This window comes from Phycodurus eques, chromosome 6 (assembly GCF_024500275.1).
Source record: "Phycodurus eques isolate BA_2022a chromosome 6, UOR_Pequ_1.1, whole genome shotgun sequence".
NCBI lineage: Eukaryota > Metazoa > Chordata > Actinopteri > Syngnathiformes > Syngnathidae > Phycodurus > Phycodurus eques.
Window position 1 is genome coordinate 16,887,185 of NC_084530.1, and position 21,972 is coordinate 16,909,156.

At 41.3% G+C, this 21,972-nt stretch overlaps 1 protein-coding gene across 3 annotated transcripts in view; it reads left to right on the forward strand.

Annotated features, from left to right (window-relative positions):
• The window catches only part of usp34 (ubiquitin specific peptidase 34), a 110,142-nt gene that overhangs the window by 76,444 nt on the left and 11,726 nt on the right, over window positions 1–21,972 (forward strand). For all 3 annotated transcript variants that reach the window (XM_061680643.1, XM_061680645.1, XM_061680644.1), the window contains exons 56-68: window positions 836–901; window positions 1,022–1,102; window positions 1,175–1,260; window positions 6,539–6,707; window positions 7,078–7,152; window positions 7,242–7,393; window positions 9,499–9,652; window positions 9,733–9,777; window positions 11,565–11,669; window positions 12,641–12,788; window positions 14,456–14,760; window positions 16,867–17,196; window positions 17,281–17,438. In XM_061680643.1, coding sequence (XP_061536627.1) covers window positions 836–901; window positions 1,022–1,102; window positions 1,175–1,260; window positions 6,539–6,707; window positions 7,078–7,152; window positions 7,242–7,393; window positions 9,499–9,652; window positions 9,733–9,777; window positions 11,565–11,669; window positions 12,641–12,788; window positions 14,456–14,760; window positions 16,867–17,196; window positions 17,281–17,438 — 1,874 coding nt within the window. The remainder of the gene's footprint in view (window positions 1–835; window positions 902–1,021; window positions 1,103–1,174; window positions 1,261–6,538; window positions 6,708–7,077; window positions 7,153–7,241; window positions 7,394–9,498; window positions 9,653–9,732; window positions 9,778–11,564; window positions 11,670–12,640; window positions 12,789–14,455; window positions 14,761–16,866; window positions 17,197–17,280; window positions 17,439–21,972) is intronic.

The following is a 21,972-nucleotide window of genomic DNA, read 5'->3' on the forward strand; positions in this document are numbered from 1 at the left end:
ATCCATTTTTGTTGCTTATTCTCCACCTTGTGTTGAAAGTAAGAAATTATGTCAAAAACAGAATTGTAAATTTTTTCCAACAGTAATTAAGCAAGTCTCTCACACACACACACACACAGATTTGTGTGTTGACGTGTGCCTTTAAGGGGTGTGGCCTAGCGAATGACCCCAGCTCTGGTTATCCATTTCCTACGTGGTTAGTTCAGTGCAAACGTCGTCTCCATGCTCCTTGTGAGTGTTCTCATTTTATATTTGGAGTCAGCCAGTCCTCCCTTAGATGTCTCCAGTTGGCTCAAAATGCTGCTGCTTGCCTCTTAACTGCAGCACATAAGAGGGGAGCACATACAGTAACTGTGATTCTGGCCTCCGTCCACTGGCTGATTTGCATTTTACAATTCATTTTAAGATTATTTTATTCATTTTTAAAATCTTTAAATTAATCTCTCTGACCTACTACATTCTGATGCCCCTGCCTGGTGCCTCAGGAGGTGTCAAGGTCTAAGCGGAAGGTCAGAGAACATAGAGCTTTTTTGTTGCTGGTCCGATGCTGTGGAATGGCCTCCTTCTGCACATTAGAGTAGGTCCACTTTTAAAACTCCTAAAACTGATTTTTATTCCTTGGCTTTAAACTCTGCATGAGGGTCTGCACCCCACTTTACTGGGAGAGGCTCGCATCAATCAATTAATAAATCAGTCGGAGGTTAGAATATATAGAATAGTCCTCAGTTGTCTTTCATTCTCAATCATTCTTCTGAATAAGACATTTTGGAAAATTGTATGCTTCCAAAATCAAAAGTACCTTTATTTTGATGATAAATGTTGCGTGTGTCGTCAGCCCACCATGCTGCAGTGGATTGAACTTCTCACCAAACAGTTCAACAACAGCCAGGCGGCCTGCGAGGTGAGTGTGTGCATACACACACACACACACACACACGCACGCACAAATACGGTATGTACACAGACACACATACACTGTTGTTGTTGTGTGCACCTCCATTATGTGCTTCTCTCCCTTCAGTGGTTTTTGGACAGGATGGCAGATGACAACTGGTGGCCCATGCAGATCCTCATCAAGTGTCCCAATCAGATTGTCAGACAGGTACCTTCTCATTCTTGTTGTTCTTATTGGTGTTTTTGAGACATGTTCTGATCTCTGCCTTGTTGTTTTCAGATGTTCCAGAGGTTGTGTATACACGTCATCCAGAGGCTGCGTCCGGTCCATGCTCACCTCTACCTGCAGCCGGGCATGGAAGACGGGTGCGTCTGGTTCTCACTATTGTTACACAGCTCATCTGCACCCCTCGCAGGTTGTTGGGTGACAGGGGATTCCTGTCCTTTAAAGCAGTGCTTCTCAAACAGGGGGACCCACGAGCTGTAGATTGGGGGGCCACACAATTGAAATAAAAAGAGCATACTTGCGTATGGGGACTGGTGTACAAATAAATCCGCTCATAATAAACCAATTACTGTACTCATCATCTTCACTTTGGGCTCTAGCATCACAGAAATATGACATGCCCAAATGATTAAAGGTTTTTTTTTTTTTTTTTGTTTTTTGTTTTTTTTTCTTCTATAAACAAAAGGTCTATCACATGAAGTTTTTGTTTTTTCTAGAATGGAATGTTTTTTTGTTGTTTTTTCCAAGAATATACTTTTTAAAATGTTTTTTTTTCCAGAATAAAAGGTCTAATCTTACGAGAATTAAGTTGTATTTTTGATATTCACTTATTAAAATAGACCTTTCTTTCCTTGTCAAACTCTGACTTTAATATCGTAATATTCCGTCTTTATTCTCGTAAGACTAAGACTTTTAACCCCAACAAAGTACGTCTTTGTTCTTGTAAAGATCACAACTATTAATTTTTTCTGAAAACATAGCAACCTTTTAGTTCTTATGACATTTCGGGATGCATATTCCTGGCATTGGGCGGAATCCTATTTACTAAACCATCACCTTTCAGGAAATATTAAAAAAAAAACGGCATAAATGTTGAGCCACTAACATTGCATCCTCTTCAAAGAGAGCAAACCATTTTCAACACTTTAGATTGGTCAATCATTTGTAAAAAATAATAGACCCAGATGAGGACTGACCAATCGTATTGATTCGCGAACAAAATATGAAATTGACAAAATTTGCACATAGGAGACTTCGGCCCAATGCCAGCGATATGATATTTGTGTAATTGGTGTTAGGATATGACTGGGTTATTGGAACAAATTTGAGAAGACCTGCTTTAATGAAGCTTCACGAGATGTCATTGTGCTGTTGAACCGTGCAGCGCAAACATGAAGTGTTGTGTCTGCCAGATCACGTGACCAAAGACAACTGACCAGGGGCCTCATGTACAAAAGGTGCGTACGCACAAAAACGTGGCGTCCGTTCTTTTTCACGGAAAAGTTCAGATGTATCAAGTGACATGACCGTGGAAATGTGCGGTGCCCCATGCCAACTGCATGGCTGGCGTACGCACGTTTCTGCAGCTTTTGGTCCTTTGGTGACACTTAGAGGTGATGCTGGGAAACTGTTCTCATAAATCTGCACACCAGAGACACATGAATAATTAGCACTGATGAACAATTCATGCCCAGCAACATTTGATTTCAACAATGCGATTGAGGCAAGGACTGAGAATTTATTTGTTAACCACTGTATTTAATGAACCACTGATATATGTGAGGACACCTATTAATTGATCAAGTTGATCATTTATGCTGCCTATTGCCCTCACAATTGCTTCTTAACTCCAGCACATGCACTGAAAAAAAGTCCTTTTTATTTACTTCATTTGAACATATACATCGGTTGCACATGATTAAAATGTGTTTAAATTGACATAATTTACCCCTCTTCTCCTAAAAAAAAAAAAACATGAACAGTTTCCCAGCATCACCTCTAAGTGTCGCCAAAGCACCAAAAGCTGCAGAAATGTGCTTACGCCAGCCATGCAGTTGGCGTGAGGCACCGCACATTTCCACGGTCATGTCACTCTTGATACATCTAAACTTTGCCGTGGAAAAAAATGGACGCCACGTTTTAGTGCGTACGCACCTTTTGTACATGAGGCCCCAGATCTATTTTGAGCCCTAGACCTGTGGAATAGATTGGGTATGAGTAGTAGGCTACTGACTAGATTATGTTCACTCGTAGACTAGATCATTCTTGACTCATAGAACTGTAGACTAGATTAGTTTTGACTTGCAGTCTAGGTCATTCTTCACTCATAGACCTGTAGACTAGATCAGTTTGTATTCCCATGCAGTGCCACCAGAAAGTATTCACACCCCTTATTCACGTTTTCTACCTTTTGCTATGTTACAGACTTACTCTAAAGCTTGAGTATAGTTTTCTTTAAAAAGATCTTCATAAAATATCCCATAATGACAAAGTAAAAACATATTTTCAGACATTTGTGTAAATTTAAAAAAAGTAAACATTCAACCAAAAGTAAACATTCAAGATGCATTCAACCATAATAGGTACATAAGTATCCACACCCTATGAAACTTAAGCTCAGGTGAATCTGATTTACACTGATCATCCTTGAGATGCTTCTACAACTTGAATTGAGTCCACCTGTGGTAAATTCAGTTGATTGAACAACATTTGGAATGGCACACAACTGTCTATATAAGGTCTCATAGTTGGCAGTGCATATCAGAGCAGAAACCAAGGAATGAAGTCTAAGGAATTGTCGCAGACCTCCGGGACTGGATTGTGTCAAGGCCCAAATCTGGGGAAGGATATAAAAAAATAAATAAATACAGCAGCATTGAAGGTCCCGAAAAGCACTGTGGTCTCAATTATTCGGAAATGGAAGAAGTTTGGAGCCACCGGGACCCTTCCTAGATCTGGCCATCCGACCAATCTGAGTAACTGGGGAAGAAGGGCCTTTGTTTGAGAGGTGAACAAGAACCCAGAAGGATAACTCAATCCAGCAATATGGCTTTTATGGTAGAGAGGCTAAACGGAAGCCACTTCTCACTAAAAGGCACATGACAGCCTGCTTGGAGTTTGCCAAAAGCACGTTAAGGATTCTCAGAACTGCAGAAACAAAATTCTCTGGTCTGATGAAACCAAAATTGAACTTTTTGCCCTGAATTGCAAGCGTCATATCTGGAGAAGATATCACCTGGCAAACACCAACCCACTGTGAAGCCTGGTGGTGGCAGCATCATGCTGTGGGACTGCTTTTCTGCTGCAGGAACTGGGCGACAAGTCCGCAAAGAAGATAAGATGACAGTTGCCAAATATAGAGAAATTCTTCAAGCGAATTTGCCCCAAAGTGCTCTGGAACTCAGACTAGGGCGTTGATTCACCTTCCAACACAACAATGACCAAGAACACACAGCCAAGATAACAAAGGAGTGGCTTCAGGAGCAGCCTGTGAATGTCCTTAAGTGGACCAGCCGGAGCCCGGACTTGAATCCAATCGAACATCTCTGGAAAGACCTAAAAATGGATTTTCACCGACGCTGTCCATCCAACCTGACTGACCTTGAGAGGATCTGCAGAGAACAATAGGAGAAAATGCCCCAAAACAGGGGTGCCAAGCTCGTAGAGACATACCCAAGAAGACTTGACGCTGTTATTGCTGCCTAAATGGTGAATACTTATGTACCCATTATGGTTAAATGTTTATATTTTCAATTAATTTGCACAACTGTCTGAAAATATGTTTTTACTTTGTCATTATGGGATGGATATTTTATGTAGATCTTTATATAAAGAAAGCTAGACTCAAATTGGCTTTAGAATAAGTCTGTAAGAGCAAAATGTGGAAAAGGTGAAGGGGTGTGAATATTTTCAGGTGGCACTGTACCTGTACTTCTGACTTTAGACTAGATTATTATTATTATTTTTTTTAACTCTGACTAGTTTTGACTCATGAACCTGTGGACTAGATCAGATTTGACTTGTAGATCTATAGATCAGTTTTTACTTAAATACCTGTAGACTAGTTCAGTTTTGATTCAGTCTGTAGACCAGGGCAATTTTGACTCTTAGTCCTGTGGACTAGATCATTTTTGACTCTTAGTCTGTAGACCAGATCAGTTTTGACTCATAGACCTGTGGAGTGTTATTTTTGACTCATGGACCTGCTAACTAGATCTATATTGACTTGTAGATCTGCTTACTTGATCTATTGTGACTGGTAGACCTGTTAACTAGATACACTATAGTGCCAAAAGCTGCCTTGACTCAGATATTAATTAAGGTGACATCCCATTCCTTAATCCATAGGGTTTAGTATGACATTGGTCTGCCCTCTGCAGTTATAACATCTTAAACTCTTTTGGGAATTGTATCCACAAGGTTTAGGAGTGTGTTGTTGGAAATGTATGACATTTTTTCCAGAAGCGAATTTGTGAGGTTACACGCTGATTTTGGACGAGAAGCCTTGGCTCTCAGTCTCCGCTCTAATTCATCCAAAAGTGTTCTCTAAAGGTTGAGGTCAAGATTGTGCAGGCCAGTGAAGTTCATCCACAGCCAAGCTCACTCATCCATTTCTTTATGGACCTTGGTTTTGTGCACTGATTCACAGTAATGTTGGAACACGAAGGGGGCATCTCAAACCTGTTCCCACAAAGTTGGAAATGTCCAAAATATTAGCCCCTGAGCTCCAGTGAAAAGAACTCTGAATGTTTCAGCATACAAAGAGATTTTGGACAGTCAAACAGTTTGGGGATTATCTCTTCCTGTTCCAACATGTCTGTGCACCGGTGCACAAATCAAGGTCCATTAAGACATGGATGAGAGAATTTGGTATGGATTAACTTGACTGGCCTGCACAGAGTCCTGATAAAACACCTTTGGGTTGATTTTTGAGTAGACAGTGAGCCAGGCCTTCTCATCCAACATCAGTGTGTGACCTCACAAATACACTCCTGGAAGAATGGGCAAAAATTCCCATAGACTAACTCCTAAACCTTGTTGAAAGCCTTCCCACAAGAGTTGCTGTTACAGCTGCAAAGCGTAGACCAACATCATATTAAACATGGATTTAGAATGGGGTATCACTTAAAATCATAAGTGAGTCAAGACAGGTGAGCGAACACTTTTGGCAATATAGTGTATATTTAGAATACTACATCCCTAGAACAGATCTAGTTTGACTGCAAGACCTGCTACTGAGTAGATCTCTTTTGACTCATACAGCAAATGATTAGATCTCTTTTGATCGGAAGGCATGTCGATTAGATTCATTTGGACGCATACATCAGTAGCCTAGATGTACTTTGACTCTCAGACCTTTTGGCTACATACTTTTTTACATAAGTTGTAGACCTTAAGACTAGATCGGTTTTGACATGTAGACTAGATCGGCTTTCACTTGTACAACTTTAGGTGATATCTCTTACACCTGCTGACCAGATTTATACTCGTAGACTTGTAGATGACATCTATTTGTACTCCGACTTCCCAACTAGAACCCCCATTTACTGTTAGACCTCTGTGGACTAGATTACGTGGAGCGCGTGGATCCACTCTGACCGAGTGTCATGTGTCCTCCCCCCCACATACCTCCTGCAGGTCAGACGACATGGACGGGTCGGTGGAGGACATCGGGAGCCGCTCTTGCGTGACTCGCTTTGTGAAGACGCTGCTGTCCATCATGGAGCATGGCGTCAAGCCTCACAGCAAGCACCTTACTGAGTACTTTGCCTTCCTCTACGAGTTCGCCAAGATGGGAGAGGAGGAGGTGGGTCGGAAGGAAGGAAGTCTGGGGACCGTAGCATGGGGATCTGCAAAATAATTTTCCATAGATTGTGGTTTCATTTAAAAAAACATAATGGCGAACCTGTAGATTTATGAGTCCCGGTAAATCCTGAGTGCCATTATAAAGTGAAGTGGGATTCTGTATAGTAGTATTATATTAATATGGATTTACAGTTGGATATGTCTTTTTTTAGTTGGAAAAGTTTCTCCCCTATAAGGGAACCCTACCTCCAAAAAGTTTGGTTTTAGATTTCTTCCATTAAATAAAACATTGCAAAGTGGTTTACTGTATAGTTTTTACTGCAGCTGTTTAAAAATGCTGTCTTGATGATATGTCTTTATTTCCTTTCCAGAGTCAATTCCTGCTGTCACTCCAAGCCATCTCCATTATGGTGCACTTCTACATGGGAACCAAAGGACCAGAGAACGTCAGTTAAACACCGTCATTGTAATGGTAACTGAGCACCAAAAGCGATGCTAACCTCAATTTATTGTGGGGTGGGGGTTTCCTCCTCAGCCGCAGGTAGAGGTTCTGTCTGAGGAGGAGGGTGAGGAGGAGGACGAGGAGGAAGACATCTTGTCCCTGGCCGAGGAGAAATATCGTCCGGCCGCTCTGGAGAAGATGGTCGCCCTCATTGCCCTCCTGGTGGAGCAGTCGCGCACGGAGAGGTACATGCGTCAACATGAAACCAACCCGAACATTTCCTATCACCATTGTCACATGTCCAAAAACATTGCCAAACATTACATTTTTAATACAAAAAATATAAACTTGGCAACCCTATGTACCTTTTGACATTGGAAATTGGAAAAGGAAACAACCAGTGAATTTTCACATATGCAAGACCACACCAAATATAGTTCAATTGAGCTTGAGTCTGTCCCATTTGACTTTTGGCGAGAGGGAGGTTATACTCTGGACTGTTCGCCAGCCGGTCGCAAGGCACAACTAGACAAAAAAGCATTCACACTCACATTCACACCTATGGACAATCTAGACTTTTCAGTAATGTTTTTGGAATATGGGAGGAAGCCGGAGTACCTGGAGAAAACCACGCAACAGTGAGGCGGATTTCCTAAACACTCTTCACCGTGCTGCCATAAATGTGAACCTAAACAGCAAAGATTAATGAAAAATGTTTTTCCATCGACAGCTACATACACAATCAGATCAGTACCATTTTTAACAAGATGCAGTTATAAAAGTATGATGTCAGTCTGCATTTTTATCTCTTCAACTAAATTGAAGTTGGCTATTTTGAAGCTTGTGTTAGTTTTTCCACTCGACCCTCCAGACCGAGCTTTGTGTGCTCCTCCAGGACTGAAGTCAGGGATAACTTCACTTCAGGGAGAATTCCCCACTTCCAGCCTATTTCAGGAATGACCGCGCACAAACGCTAGTAGTTTTCACGATGGAGACACCCTTTTTATTGTTTTCATGAAATTTGCCTTACACACACATTGTTGTAGATTTTAGTGGCAAAAACATCTGAGATTATATTTTAAGGCCATAAAACGAACACAGTGCTACCTTGTGATACAAGTTTAATTTTATTCCGTGACCATACGGGTAGCGCAAATCACTCGTATCTCAAATTGTCTTTCCCCACTGACATGAACTGAAAAACCATTAATCCTTTCCAAACTCAGAAGGAAAACAAAGCTAAAAACATAACGTAATGACATAATTAAATGTAATATGAAGAAATTAAAGCGTTTCTGACACATTTTTTACTTCAGTCCAATGAACATTGTGCTGCTTGTTCTGGGTTGCGCGTCTCGGCCACCTGGGGGCAGTATAAAACAGATACGGGTATACATGGAGACGTCTTAGCGCCTCAGTACAGCAGTAAATATTAGTCTATCGTAGAGGATAAAGCATATATGCCGGTGAATACTGTTATACAGTAATCCCCCTCTACTGTATATCACGGTTCACACTTCATGGTCCCGCTACTTCGCAGAAATCTTGTATTACAGTTGTTACTCCATTTTTTTTTTATACTGTTTGTACAATATTTTGGTGTTATCCATTGCTCTTGGTCTTTCTCATGTGCGTTTAAATGTTTGTATTGTTTTTAATTATGTTTAAAAACCCTAAATATTTCAAGTGAATACTTTGTATAGTATAAATACTATACAAAGATGCCTAGGGTGTATTTATTTATCTTATTTCTATGTTGTGGATTTCGGTTATGGGGGGGTGGTCCGGAATGTAACGCCACCAGTGGAGGGGGGATTATTTTATGATCTGTCTGCATATGTTGCTTCACAGTTTGTGTTCAAATGTCTTTCATTGCTTGAAGGATTATAACACCACGACACAGCTGCCGTTGGTTAGCCCAGCCATGGTATTTTGCATTATTTGTTAGCGTTACTAAATTTTCTTAAGGAAAAGCTATGTAGTTGCTTGAAATACACAACATCCTATTGTCTTTGCTTTATGTTCAGTTTGACAGTAAACTTCGACTGAGTTCACTGCCAGTGTACACTTCTCGAGTCTCAAAATTTTGATCGCAAGTCAAAGCTGAAAATTGGCCTAGCAACGACACGTATCTCGAACTCGGGTCACTCGTATCTCAAGGTGTATGTGTATTGCTTGTATTACAACCTGTACTGGTGTGTGTATATGAACAACTGGATACGTTATTTTTTTATTTTATTTTTTCATGAAAAAGAAATTTACTCAAACAAGAACATTAAATACATGTTTTAAACATTAAAAAAAAACAATTTGGGGTAATTCTGCTTTTGTCCAACCGTGGCGCATGCAGACACCTAACGCTGTCCCAGAGCGACATGGCGGCGCTTACGGGCGGCAAAGGTTTCCCATTCCTCTTCCAGCACATCCGAGATGGCATCAACATTCGGCAGACGTGCAACCTCATCTTCAGCCTCTGTCGCTACAACAACCGCCTGGCCGAGCATGTATGTTTCTGCACTTTTTTCTTTTTTTTTTTTACGTAACCTGATGTAGCACCTGCTGACTCTTGCTTGTTTCTCTGAAGATCGTTTCCATGCTCTTCACCTCCATCGCCAAGCTGACGCCTGAGGTGAGTGTTTTTCCTCATCTAGACACTCCACATCATCTTATCTCACGCCGCACCTAAAGTATATGCCGTTGTAGTCATGCTAACTTCCATAGCTTGAGCTGTGCATGAAGTTAACATAGTTTTATTCCAGCACTGTGACCTCCATGTTCAGCTGGAAGAGCCCTGAAAGAACACAAGTCGGTCTTGAAAGGGTGCAAAATTTCCAGTTAATTTCTGGAAAGTTTCCAGCGGATTTCCACAGGAAGTTGAGCTGGAGAATTTTGGCACTATTTGAAATTCAAAACTTTCCATGGGAATCAGGTAATTTTAGGTAATTTAATAGAAATGTATCATATTTAACCATAAATATTATAGGTAAGTAAAAATACGTCACCTGATCTTTGATATTGCACATTCAATTAAGGCCTTTTATAGTGTATATACTAGTTTTATTTAGCTTTATATTGATATTATTTGTACTGTCTTGTAGCACCACAGATGAGTACTGTAATTTCAACCCTCTGTATGTGTTACGCATATTGAAGAATTGACAATAAAAGCACCTTGACCTTGAAATAGTGATTAATTGATGCATTGATTCAATATCGATTCAGCAAATCTGAATCGATTCACCTACTGGCCAATGGAGGGCGCTTTGCATTTGTTCGGAACACGGGAAATAGACAGAAGTAAGGTCCTTTCTAAGCTGTGCTCGGCAGACTTTTTATTTTCATTACAATTTTCAAGAAGAATAACTGCTATTTAAGTTTACAGCACTTTTTCAGTTTATAGAACTGTCATGTTTTTTGCTTTTGTTATTTAGATTTTTTTTCCAATGTTTATCCATCTATCCATTTTCTTCACCGCTTATCCTCACGCGGGTCGCGGGCTGCTGGAGCCTATCCCAGCCATCTTCGGGCGGGAGGCGGGGTACACCCTGAACTGGTCGCTAGCCAATCGCAGGGCACATAGAAACAAACAACCATTCGCACTCACATTCACCCCTACAGGCAATTTAGAGTCCTCAATCAACCTACCACACATGTTATTTGGGATGTGGGAGGAAACCGGAGTGCCCGGAGAAAACCCACCCAGGCACGGGGAGAACATGCAAACTCCACAAAGGCGGGGCTGGGATTTGAACCCCGGTCCCCAGAACTGTGAGGCAGATGTGCTAACCAGTCGTCCACCGTGCCCGCTTCCAATGTTTAATTGCTCAGAAATCTCAGGTGATATAACACATGTTCAGATAAGCATGAAGAAAAAAAAAACTGTCAACAGGTACTCACTGAATCAACGTCAAAGTGTCAAATTTAACTCTATGTCATATCACTAATTAAATAATTGAAATCTAATCGAATGGGGAGGTTATAAAAACCCAGCCCTAATATATATGAACATTTTGTTTTGTCATAAGCAGACATCCGTGCAAGAGATGCATTTAAAAAAAACATTCATTTCAGCAGATTTATTTGTAAGCAGAACTTCAAGTTTTAAATATTTAATTGAACAATAAATTCTTTCATTTAACGGAAACATGCATGTTGAGTTAAATATTATTCATCTAACCCATTGAAAAATGGGTTAGATGAAGTCTAACCCATTTTTCAAAGTCTCATTGAAAATGTTACATGAATGAAAAGAGCCCCCCCCCCAAAAACAATGTCCCATTCAACAGACAGTTGGTGACCAACTGAAATAAAGTAGCATCGTTGTAGTGTAAATGAAGTTAATAAGACTTCCTTTTGGTGATTTTTTTTGTTCATTTTTTTTTTTTGTTCAATGGTTTGGACTTGTTGTCTCTTCAGGCTGCTAATCCTTTCTTCAAGCTGCTCACCATGCTGATGGAGTTTGCGGGCGGCCCCCCGGGGATGCCCTCCTTCGCCTCATACATCCTGCAGAGGATCTGGGAGGTAAATGCCACATACAGTGCCGTGAAAAAGTATTGGCCCCCTTCTCAAATTCTTATATTTTTGCATATACTTCAAACAAAGATAAATATCAAATATAACCCAAGTGAACTTAAAATGCTATTTTTAAATTATTTCATTTATTAAGGAAAAAAAATATTCAAAGTTAACTGGAGCTGTGTGGAAAAAGTAATTACCCCACTTGTTAAATCATGAATTGTGGCTAATCACAATGTTTGGTTAATTAAACCTAATAACTGGTTGGGTCATCCTCAGCAGCAATTACTGAAATCAAGTGTTTTCTACAGGGTGATTGAAAAGTAACTCCCTATTTTAAAATACTTATTTATTCATATGTTGTAATATTTTTCTCAATTTCTTTGTGTATGTTCCATGATTAGAGGAGCAAGTCTATTCTACCAAACCAACAACTTTGGAAGAACTGTTGTGGTGTACAAATATGTAAATTTAAAAAAATATGTATACTTAATAGTTCTCTTTCACCTTTTGAAATTTAATTGCAGTTAAAAAATATGTTCTGTAATAGTGTTATTGCACTTTGTTACATTTTTTAAATTATATTTAAAAAAATATGTATACGTATTGGTTGTGTTCCGTAAAATAAATGATAGAATTCATTCTGCAATCATATTTGACCAATGAGTACAAACGGGTATAAATATGGATATTTGACTATAATAGAATAGAAATCATTTGTCATTCTATGGTGCAGATACAGTATAACAAAATTGGGGTCCAACACCCAACTTAGTAAAATAGAAAAATAGGGGGAAAAAAAGACTATAGAAACTATGCATTGCAAATAGCAGTAAGGCAGTGGAATATTATGTACAAGAAATACCATATATACAGTACATAGTGTATGTTAATGTGCATGATATGATGATGATGAGCGAGCAGGTCATGGAGGTTGTGTTGCTTGAAGGTTTGCTTTCTTTTTGTCTCCTCCTCAGGTAATCGAGTACAACCCGACTCAGTGTTTGGACTGGCTCGCGGTGCAGACTCCTCGGAACAAGCTGGCCCACAGCTGGGTTTTGCAGAACATGGAGAACTGGGTGGAGCGCTTCCTGCTAGCCCACAACTACCCTCGTGTGCGCACCTGTATGTAGGCCAGCCTGCGACAGACGGCGTTCAAATAAAAGCTCACAGATTGGATTTTACAACCCCAATTCCAATGAAGTTGGGACGTTCTGTTAAACATAAATAAAAACAGAATACAATGATATGTAACTCATGTTCAACCTATATTTAATTGAATACACTACAAAGACAAGATATTTCATGTTCAAACTGATAAACTTTGTTTTTAGCAAATAATCATTAACTTGGAATTTTATGGCTGCAACACATTCCAAAAAAGCTGGGACAGGTGGCAAAAAAGAGTGAGAAAGTTGAGGAATGCTCATCAAACACCTGTTTGGAACATTCCACAGGTGAACAGGCTAATTGGGAACAGGTGGGTCCCATGATTGGGTATAAAAGGAACTTCCCTGAATTGCTCAGTCATTCACAAAGATGGGGTGAGGTTCATCTCTTTGTGAACAAGTGCATGAGAAAATAGTCGAACAGCTTAAGGACAATGATCCTCAACATACAGTTGCAAGGAATTTAGGGATTTCATCATCTACGGTCCATATCATCAAAAGGTTCAGAGAATCTGGAAAAATGACTGCATGTAAGCGGCAAGGCCGAAAAACAACATTGAATGCCTGTGACCTTCACTCCCTCAGACGGCACTTCATCAAAAACCGACATCAATGTGTAAAGGATATCACCACATGGGTTCAGTAATACTTCAGAAAACCAATGTCAGTAAAGAACAGTTTGGCGCTACATCCGTAAGTGCAACTTGAAACTCTACTATGCAAAGCAAAAGGCATTTATCAACAACACCCAGAAACGCCGCTGGCTTCTCTGGGCCCGAGCTCATCGAAGATGGACTGATGCAAAAAGTGTTCTGTGGTCCGACAAGTCCACATTTCAAATTGTTTTTGGAAATTGTGGATGTCGTGTCCTCCAGGCCAAAGAAGAAAAGAACCGTCCGGACTGTTATGGATGCAAAGTTCAAAAGCCAACATCTGTGATGGCATGGGGCTGTATTAGTGCCAATGGCATGGGTAACTTACACATCTGTGAAGGCACCATTAATGCTCAAAGGTACATAGAGGTTTTGAAGAAACATATGCTGTCATCCAAGCAGTCTTTTTCATGGACACCCCTGCTTATTTCAGCAAGACAATGCCAAACCACATTCTGCACGTGTTACAACAGCGTGGCTTTCTAGTAAAGGAGTGCTGTAAGAGAGACCTGTCTCCCATTGAAAATGTGTGGCGCATTATGAAGCGTAAAATACGACAACGGAGACCCCGGACTGTTGAACAGCTGAAGCTGTACATCAAGCAAGAATGGGAAAGATTTCCATCTACAACAATTAGTGTCCTCAGTTCCCAAACGTTTATTGAATGTTGTTAAAAGAAAAAGGTGATGTAACACAGTGGTAAACATGACCTTTTCCCAGCTTTTCTGGAATGTGTTGAAGCCATAAAATTCTAAGTTAATGGTTATTTGCTAAAAGCAATGTTTATCAGTTTGAACATTAAATGTTTTCTTTGTAGTGTATTCAATTAAATATAGGTTGAACATGATTTGCAAATCATTGTATTCTGTTTTTATTTGTTTGACGCAACGTCCCAACTTTATTGGAATTGGGGTTGTACAAGGAAAAAAGAAAATTCCCATTTTAATCAATTATTTCCCCCTTGGCTTAGCGGCGGCGTACCTCCTGGTGTCGCTGATCCCCAGCAACTCTTTCCGTCAGATGTTCCGCTCCACACGCTCGCTGCACCTGCCCACCCGCGAGCTGCCGCTGTCCCCCGACACCACGGCTGTGCTGCACCAGGTGTACAACCTCTTGTTGGGCCTGCTGGGCCGCGCCAAGCTGTACGTGGATGCCAGCGTGCATGGTACCACCAAGCTAGTGCAGTACTTCAGCTTCATGACGTACTGCCTCATCTCCAAGACCGAGAAGCTCATGTTTTCCCTCTACTTCATGGACCTTTGGAACCTCTTCCAGGTATGCGCTCGTGGAAGTCTTTGCCTTCTTTGGATTATTATTATTAGTCTGCCATTTGAATCTCCTCAATTTGCCAGTTTGACCAATTGACATGAAAGTGGACACACGTCTATCATAATAGGATGCATCAAAAAGACTCATGGACCCATGCCCAAAATTGAATAAGTCAGCCATACTAACGAGTGAGCCTTGTTTGTTTATGAAACATGCTAAAAACAACATAGTTAAACATATTTAAAGAAAAAACTAATAATAATCTCATTTTGGTGTTTTCGGTGAAAAAGTTAGATGTAGTTTATTTATTTAATTAAACCATTGCTCGATGTCTTGTAACATTCAATTTAAAACAAAAGGATAGTGATATTTTGCTAATTTACAATTTTAAATAAAAATCACGTGCCAAATTTTCATTCAACTTTTTTTTTTTTTTTTTTTTTTTTTTTTAACATTAAAAAGTCTCATATTGTAACATTAAAGTTTTGTTACACTTTTTTTTAATTTAGAAAATGCATTTTTCTGCTATTTGGCAGACTGTCAGACTGTGCATGGATACTCTAATGAGCATACTCTAGATGTGTTGGAACAGCTAGTCTTTTTCCCCACCATCTGTAAATAGAAATACAAACAATTACCATCATACAATATAAATATATAGTTTTATCATTGAAACTATATATATATATATATATATATATAGATAGATATATATATATATATAGATATAATTTTTTTTAGGAAGTCCTCGATTTACGAACGAGTTCCGTACCTATGCTGGCGAAGTAACACGAATTTCTGCTTAAGTCGGATTGCACCGACTTAAGCAGTCTACGGCGAAATACTTCTGTTACGGGTATTGTCCCACGTGATTGTTACAGAAAGCTCAGTGGGCGTGTGCGTCGATGTGTGAGTGAGACGGGACTGCGCAGGCGTCGTCCGGCTGGACTGTGAAGGAGAAAGGAGTGCGTGCGAGTGTGTACAGTAGCAAGTGTTGTGACGGCGACCGGGGAAGAGTAGTGATTAGCGGAGGACCCGTTGACGTTGAATCTGCAGAGGAGCTAATAAAGCCATTCAAGCAGCAAATTGGTGCTTCGTGCCTTTATTGTTGCCGACACCCAGCTCAGCTGTGCAACGAGAGAAGGGAGTTAACCCCTGCGTCTCCCGACCACGGTCAGATGACCGTAGCAGGAAAGGTTAACACTTCGTATAAAGAAACTAAAATACATTAAAATAAAAAAATAAGATGCTGTACTTACCATTACTGCTGATAGTGTGAAAAAAGGAGGGTGAAAAAGGCAAAGATACTCCCGGCGCACAAACACGGACAAGCACTATGCACTAGCTAAGCAGAAACACTATGGTGCTAGGACAAAATGGCGGACGAGGCACGGGCGTCGTAAAGTCGAAACGTCGTAGGTCGAGTGCGTCGTAACTCGAGGACTTCCTGTATATAGCTTAAACCAAGCACACAATTTTTCAGAATTGAAGTGTAACAAAAGTTTGAATGTTGTCACATTTTATCCATATTCACCAAGCCGGTGTGCTTTGTCATGGCGACATTGTTGACGTACAGTAGTCATCATAGGCGAAGCGCTTTCATGAGCCGTGAGGAATTAGAGTGCTTCAGAGTTTCAAATCTGTTGCCAAAGGCAAACGGCTTGACAAAAAAACTGTTACTGTACCAAAAATAGTGCGTTCCAGACTCCAGAGACTTGTTTTGTACTCCTTAGAGTTAATGCCGAAGCCATGCCGCACACTCTCTGCACAATAGATAACTGATATAACCATCATCACATGGCCGCCACGTAAGCATCGGAGGATCAACTATTATTGTATATCTGTGACCTGGCAAAACGTCAGTCCCATTCTCTTCCTCCATTCCGTCACAGCGCCAGTAAACAACAGCGGCCAATTCTGAAACTAACAGACATTGTCAACGGCAATTTAGGTGACAAATGGAAATTAATTAATAAATTTTTGGACACATTGTTCAATCCTGACAGTCTAGTTTTATCTGATGTCCGTTATATTGGTGTCAGTTTTATTGAGGTTCCACTGTGCTAAGGTTGTTTTTGTGGTTAACGCGGCTCTGCATCTGTCTACCGGCAGCCCAAACTGTCTGAGCCGGCCATCGCCACCAACCACAACAAGCAGGCGCTCCTGTCCTTCTGGTACAACGTGTGCGTGGACTGCAGCGAGAACGTCCGGCTTGTGGTGCAGAACCCGGCCGTCACCAAGAACATCGCATTCAACTACATCCTGGCCGACCACGACGACCAGGAGGTGGTGCTGTTCAACCGCAGCATGCTGCCTGCCTACTATGGCATCCTTCGCATGTGCTGCGACCAGTCTCCCGCCTTCACACGCCAGCTGGCCTCGCATCAGAACATCCAGTGGGCCTTCAAGAACCTTACTCCGCATGCCAGCCAGTATCCCAGGGTACGCTCGCTCAGAAGTCTTTTATATTTAAGCTATCAATTGCGGGAAAGAAGCGTTAACAATGCTGTCGTTGCCCCCCTGCAGGCAGTGGAGGAGCTGTTCAATCTGATGCAGTTGTTCGTGGCGCAGCGATCCGACATGCATGAAGAAGAAGTGGAGGACGTCAAGCAGTTCAAGAAGACGACCATCAGCTGCTACCTCAGATGCCTGGATGGACGCTCGTGTTGGACCACCCTCATCAGGTCACCTGCGTCAACACCCATGTTCACGTTATTTTTAATGCATGTCTTTGTATTTAATGTATGAATTGCATCATGTTTGTCTGCCTTGTATTTAGCTTCTGTGATGTATTTAGCATCTGCATTAAGTGTAGCCTCTGCGTCGTATTTGTCTGTGTGGTATTTGCCGTCCGCGTCATATTCGCTGTGTTTGGCATGGCATCTACGTCGTATTTAAATATAGAGGCTTCCAAACAGTGCACACATAACTGGCATGTAACAGAGAGCTTGTTTTTAATACAAACTCTCAAAGAACTAAACATTATCGCACACTGATACGGTAGGAAAACAAGGAATATTGAACTATTTTTAAAAATGCAGCCCTATGGGGGGCACAAGCCAGTGCAAACTGGAGGCCGGTCCCAAGCCCGGATAAATGCAGAGGGTTGCATCAGGAAGGGCATCCGGCTTAGAACTTTGCCAAACAAATGGGAACATTCATCCCAAAAATTCCATACCGGATCAGTCGTGGCCCAGGTTAACAATGTCCGATATTCAGCTACTGTGGGTCGAAGACAAAGGAGAGGTGGAAAGCGGGTTCTTAGGCAGAAAGAGAAGAGGAAAGCACAGAGTCTAGAACTGAATGTTGGGACTACGACAGAAAAATCTCGGGAGTTGGTTGGCATGATGATGAGGAGAGAGGTTTATATATTGTGTGTCCAGGATTGCAGGTGGAAAGCCAGTAAGGCTAGACGTTTAGGGGCAGGGTTCAAATTATTTTACCATGGTGGAGATGGGACATGAAATGGAGTAGGGGTTATTTTACAGGAAGCATTAGTTAATGTCTTGGAAGTGAAAAGAGTATCAGATCGAGTGATTAGGCTGAAACTTGAAATTGAGGGTGTTATGTATAATGTGATGAGTGGCTACGCCCCACAGGTAGGATGTGACCGAGAGCTGAAAGAGAAATTCTGGAAGGAGCTAGACGAAGTAGTTCTGAGCATCCCAGAAAGAGAGAGAGTCGTGATTGGTGCAGATTGTTATGGACATGTTGGTGAAGGAAACGGGTGATGAAGAAGACATGGGTAAGCTTGGCATCCAGGAAATGAACTTGGAGGGACAGATGGTGGTAGACTTTCCAAAGGGGATAAAAATGGCTGCAGTGAACACTTTCTTCTAGAAGAGGCAGAAGCATAATGTGACCTACATTGTGGCGGTAGAAGCACGCAGGTGGATTATATTTTGTGCAGATGACGTAATCTGAAAGAGGTTACTGGCTGTAAGGTAGTGGTAGGGGAGAGTGTGGCTACACAGCATAGGGTGGTGGTGTGTAAGAGGACTCTGGTGGTGGCGAGGAAGATTAAGAAGACAAAGGCAGAGCAGAGAACCATGTGGTGGAAGCTGAGAAATGAATAGTGTTGTGCGGCTTTTTGAGAAGAGATGAGACAGGCTCTCGGTGGACAGGAGGAGCTTCTAGAAGACTGGACCACTACAGCCAAAGTGATCAGGAAGACAGGCAGGAGAGTACTTAGTGTATCTTCTGGTAGGAAAGGAGAGAAGGAGATTTGGTGGTGGAACCTCAAAGTACAGAAAATCATACAAGGAAAGAGGTTAGATAAGACGTGGGACACTGAGAGGACCGAGGTGAGGAGAAAGGAATGCATTGAGATGCGACGTAGGGCAAAGGTAGAGGTGTCAAAGAGGCATATGGTATGCATGCCAGGTTTAGAAACTAAAGGAGAAAAAGTATCTACAGGTTGGGCAGACATTGGGTTAGAGATGGGAAGGATGTGCAGCAGGTTAGGATGATTAAGGATAGAGATGGAAATGTGTTGATTGGAACCAGTAGTGTGCTGGATAGAATACTTTGAGGAGTTGATGAATGAGGAAAATGAGAGAGAAGGCAGAGTAGAAGAGGCAAGTGTGGTGGGACCAGGTGGTGGCAATGATTAGTAAGACAGATGTTAGAAAGGCATTAGAGATGAAAAATGGAAATACAGTTGGTCCTGATGACATACCTGTAGAGGTATGGAAGCATCTAGGAGAGGTGGCTGTGGAGTTTTTGACCAGTTTGTTCAACTGAATTCTAACGGATGAGAAGATGCCTGAGGAATGGAGAAAAAGTGTGCTGGTGCCCATTTTTAAGAACAACTGTGATGTACAGCTGTGGGAACTGCAGAGGAATAAAGTTGATGAGCCACATAATTAAGTTATGGGAAAGAGTAGTGAAGGCTAGACTCAGATGTATTTGCGAGCAACAGTATGGTTTCATGCCTAGAAAGGGTACCACAGATGCATTATTTGCCTTGAGGATGTTGATAGAAAAGTACAGAGGTCAGAAGGAGCTACATTGTCTTTCTAGATCTAGAGAAAGCCTATGACTGAGTACCCATAGAGGAGCTATGGTGCTGCATGCGGATGTCTGGAGTGACAGAGAAGTATTTTAGAATAATACAGGCATGTATGAAGGCAGCAGAACAGTGGTGTGGTGTGCTGTAGGTGTGACAGAGGAATTTAAGGTGGAGGTGATACTGCATCCGGGATCAGCCCTGAGCCCCTTCCTGTTTGCAGTGGTGATGGATAGGGTGACAGATGAGGTGAGACTGGAATCCCCGTGGACCATGATATTTGTGCAGATGACATTGCGATCTGCAGTGAAAGTAGGGAGCAAGTGGAGGAACAGAAAGGTGGAGGCATGCACTGGAAAGGAGAGGAATGAAGATTAGCCGAAGTAAAACAGAATATATGTGCATGAATGAGAGGGGGAAGAGTGAAGCTACAGGGGGGAAGAGATAGCGAGTCCAGAGCAATGGTGAGTGTGGTAAGGAAGTGAAGAAACGAGTCCAAGCAGGTTGGAACGGGTGCCGGAAGGTGGCAGGTGTGTGATGTGACAGAAGAGTCTCTGCACGGATGAAGGGCAAAGTTTATAAGACAGTGGTGAGGCCAGCCATGATGTACGGATTAGATACAGTGGCACTGAAGAGACAACAGGAAGTAGAGCTAGAGGTGGCGGAAATGAAGATGTTGAGGTTCTCTCTAGGAGTGAAAAGGTTGGACAGGATTAGAAATTAACTCATCAGAGGACAGCCAAGGTTTGATGTTTTGGAGACAAAGTTAGAGAGAGCAGACTTCGATGGTTGGAAAAGGATTACAGACACCCTGTGGCGACCCATAACGGAACAAGCTGAAAGGAAAAGAAGACTGAACTTTTTTTAAAAAGTTAGCAAAAAATTCAGCAAAAACCAAAATGTCGAACAAATACAGAACCTCTTCTAGCAAAGACCAAAATGTCGAACAAATAAGTAACTGCTTCTGTACGCCTTCTCCTCTTCAGTGCTTCCTTAAGAGCCATTTTTATTGGTCACATAAAATTTTGTGAAACACTCGATTTGTTTATTTTTTTTTGTCTTTCTGTCATAATCATCAAAATTGAAACAAAGCTTGAAAAAATTCACTGTGGTGAACTATTATGCAAGTTCGACTTTTTGAAACAAATTATTTAAATAAATTGACTTTCCCTTGATATTAAAATTTTTTGGCACATACCTGTAAGCACCAGGTCAGAATAAATCACCTCACGTTAACAGTTGACCTGAAATCGTCAATCGAACTGATTTCAATCAATGAAAGAAAGTCTGCATGTGAACCCGCCATGTGTAAGCAGGTTGCAACGTTTAGCGTCTGCGTTGTATTTGCCGGGTTTTGCATCTGCATCATATTTATTTGTTGTCATATTTATTGTATCTTGTAGTTAGTATTTGTGTCAAATTTGACACCTGCGGTGTGTGTGTGTGTAAAGGGTGCCGCACACTACACGATGTGGTCGAACCCGACTGGACGGAACCCCGCACATTGAGCAAATGGATATATGGACACCCTGAATAGCGAGCGAATATGCTGTACAGACAGTATATTGAAATTTATTGCATTTCTTAAACCATAAAAATATTAATAGTTCAGGAAGAGGTGGGTTGCTAAAGAGAGTGGACGGGGCTGAGCATAAAAGCGCGAGTGTGGATATTTTACAGGAGTCTCGCTGACTCCATTCATTTGAACCCTACACTGAGGTACGTGCCATTCGCGCACATTTTAGTTACAAGCTTCTCATCCACAGGCACATCATACATTATGACTAAGGTTAAATATTGATATAAAACACAATATTTGATACTTTATATACGGCAGTAATTTGCCTTGGCGCGGCAGCCGTTTGTTGTCTCGTTTGCGTAAAAACACCGAAATGTATTTTCAGTGTGAGTGAAAGCTGTCGAATTTAGCTCCTCCGTTGTTTGTTTTTGATTCATTTTCTGCAATGTTTGGCATCTGTGTCGTATTTGGCATCCCTGTCATATTTGCTGTGTTTACCGTCAGCATGGTATTTTGCGGCCGCATCGTATTTTTTCCGTTTAGCATTTACGTTTAAAGACTGTCATATTTAGCATCTTTGTTTTATTTTTTGCTGTGTTTAGTATCTGCGCCATATGTGGTGTCAGTGTCGTATTTGCCGCGTCTTATTTGCTGTTTTTAGTGTCTGCAATGTTTAGTGTCAGTGCTTATC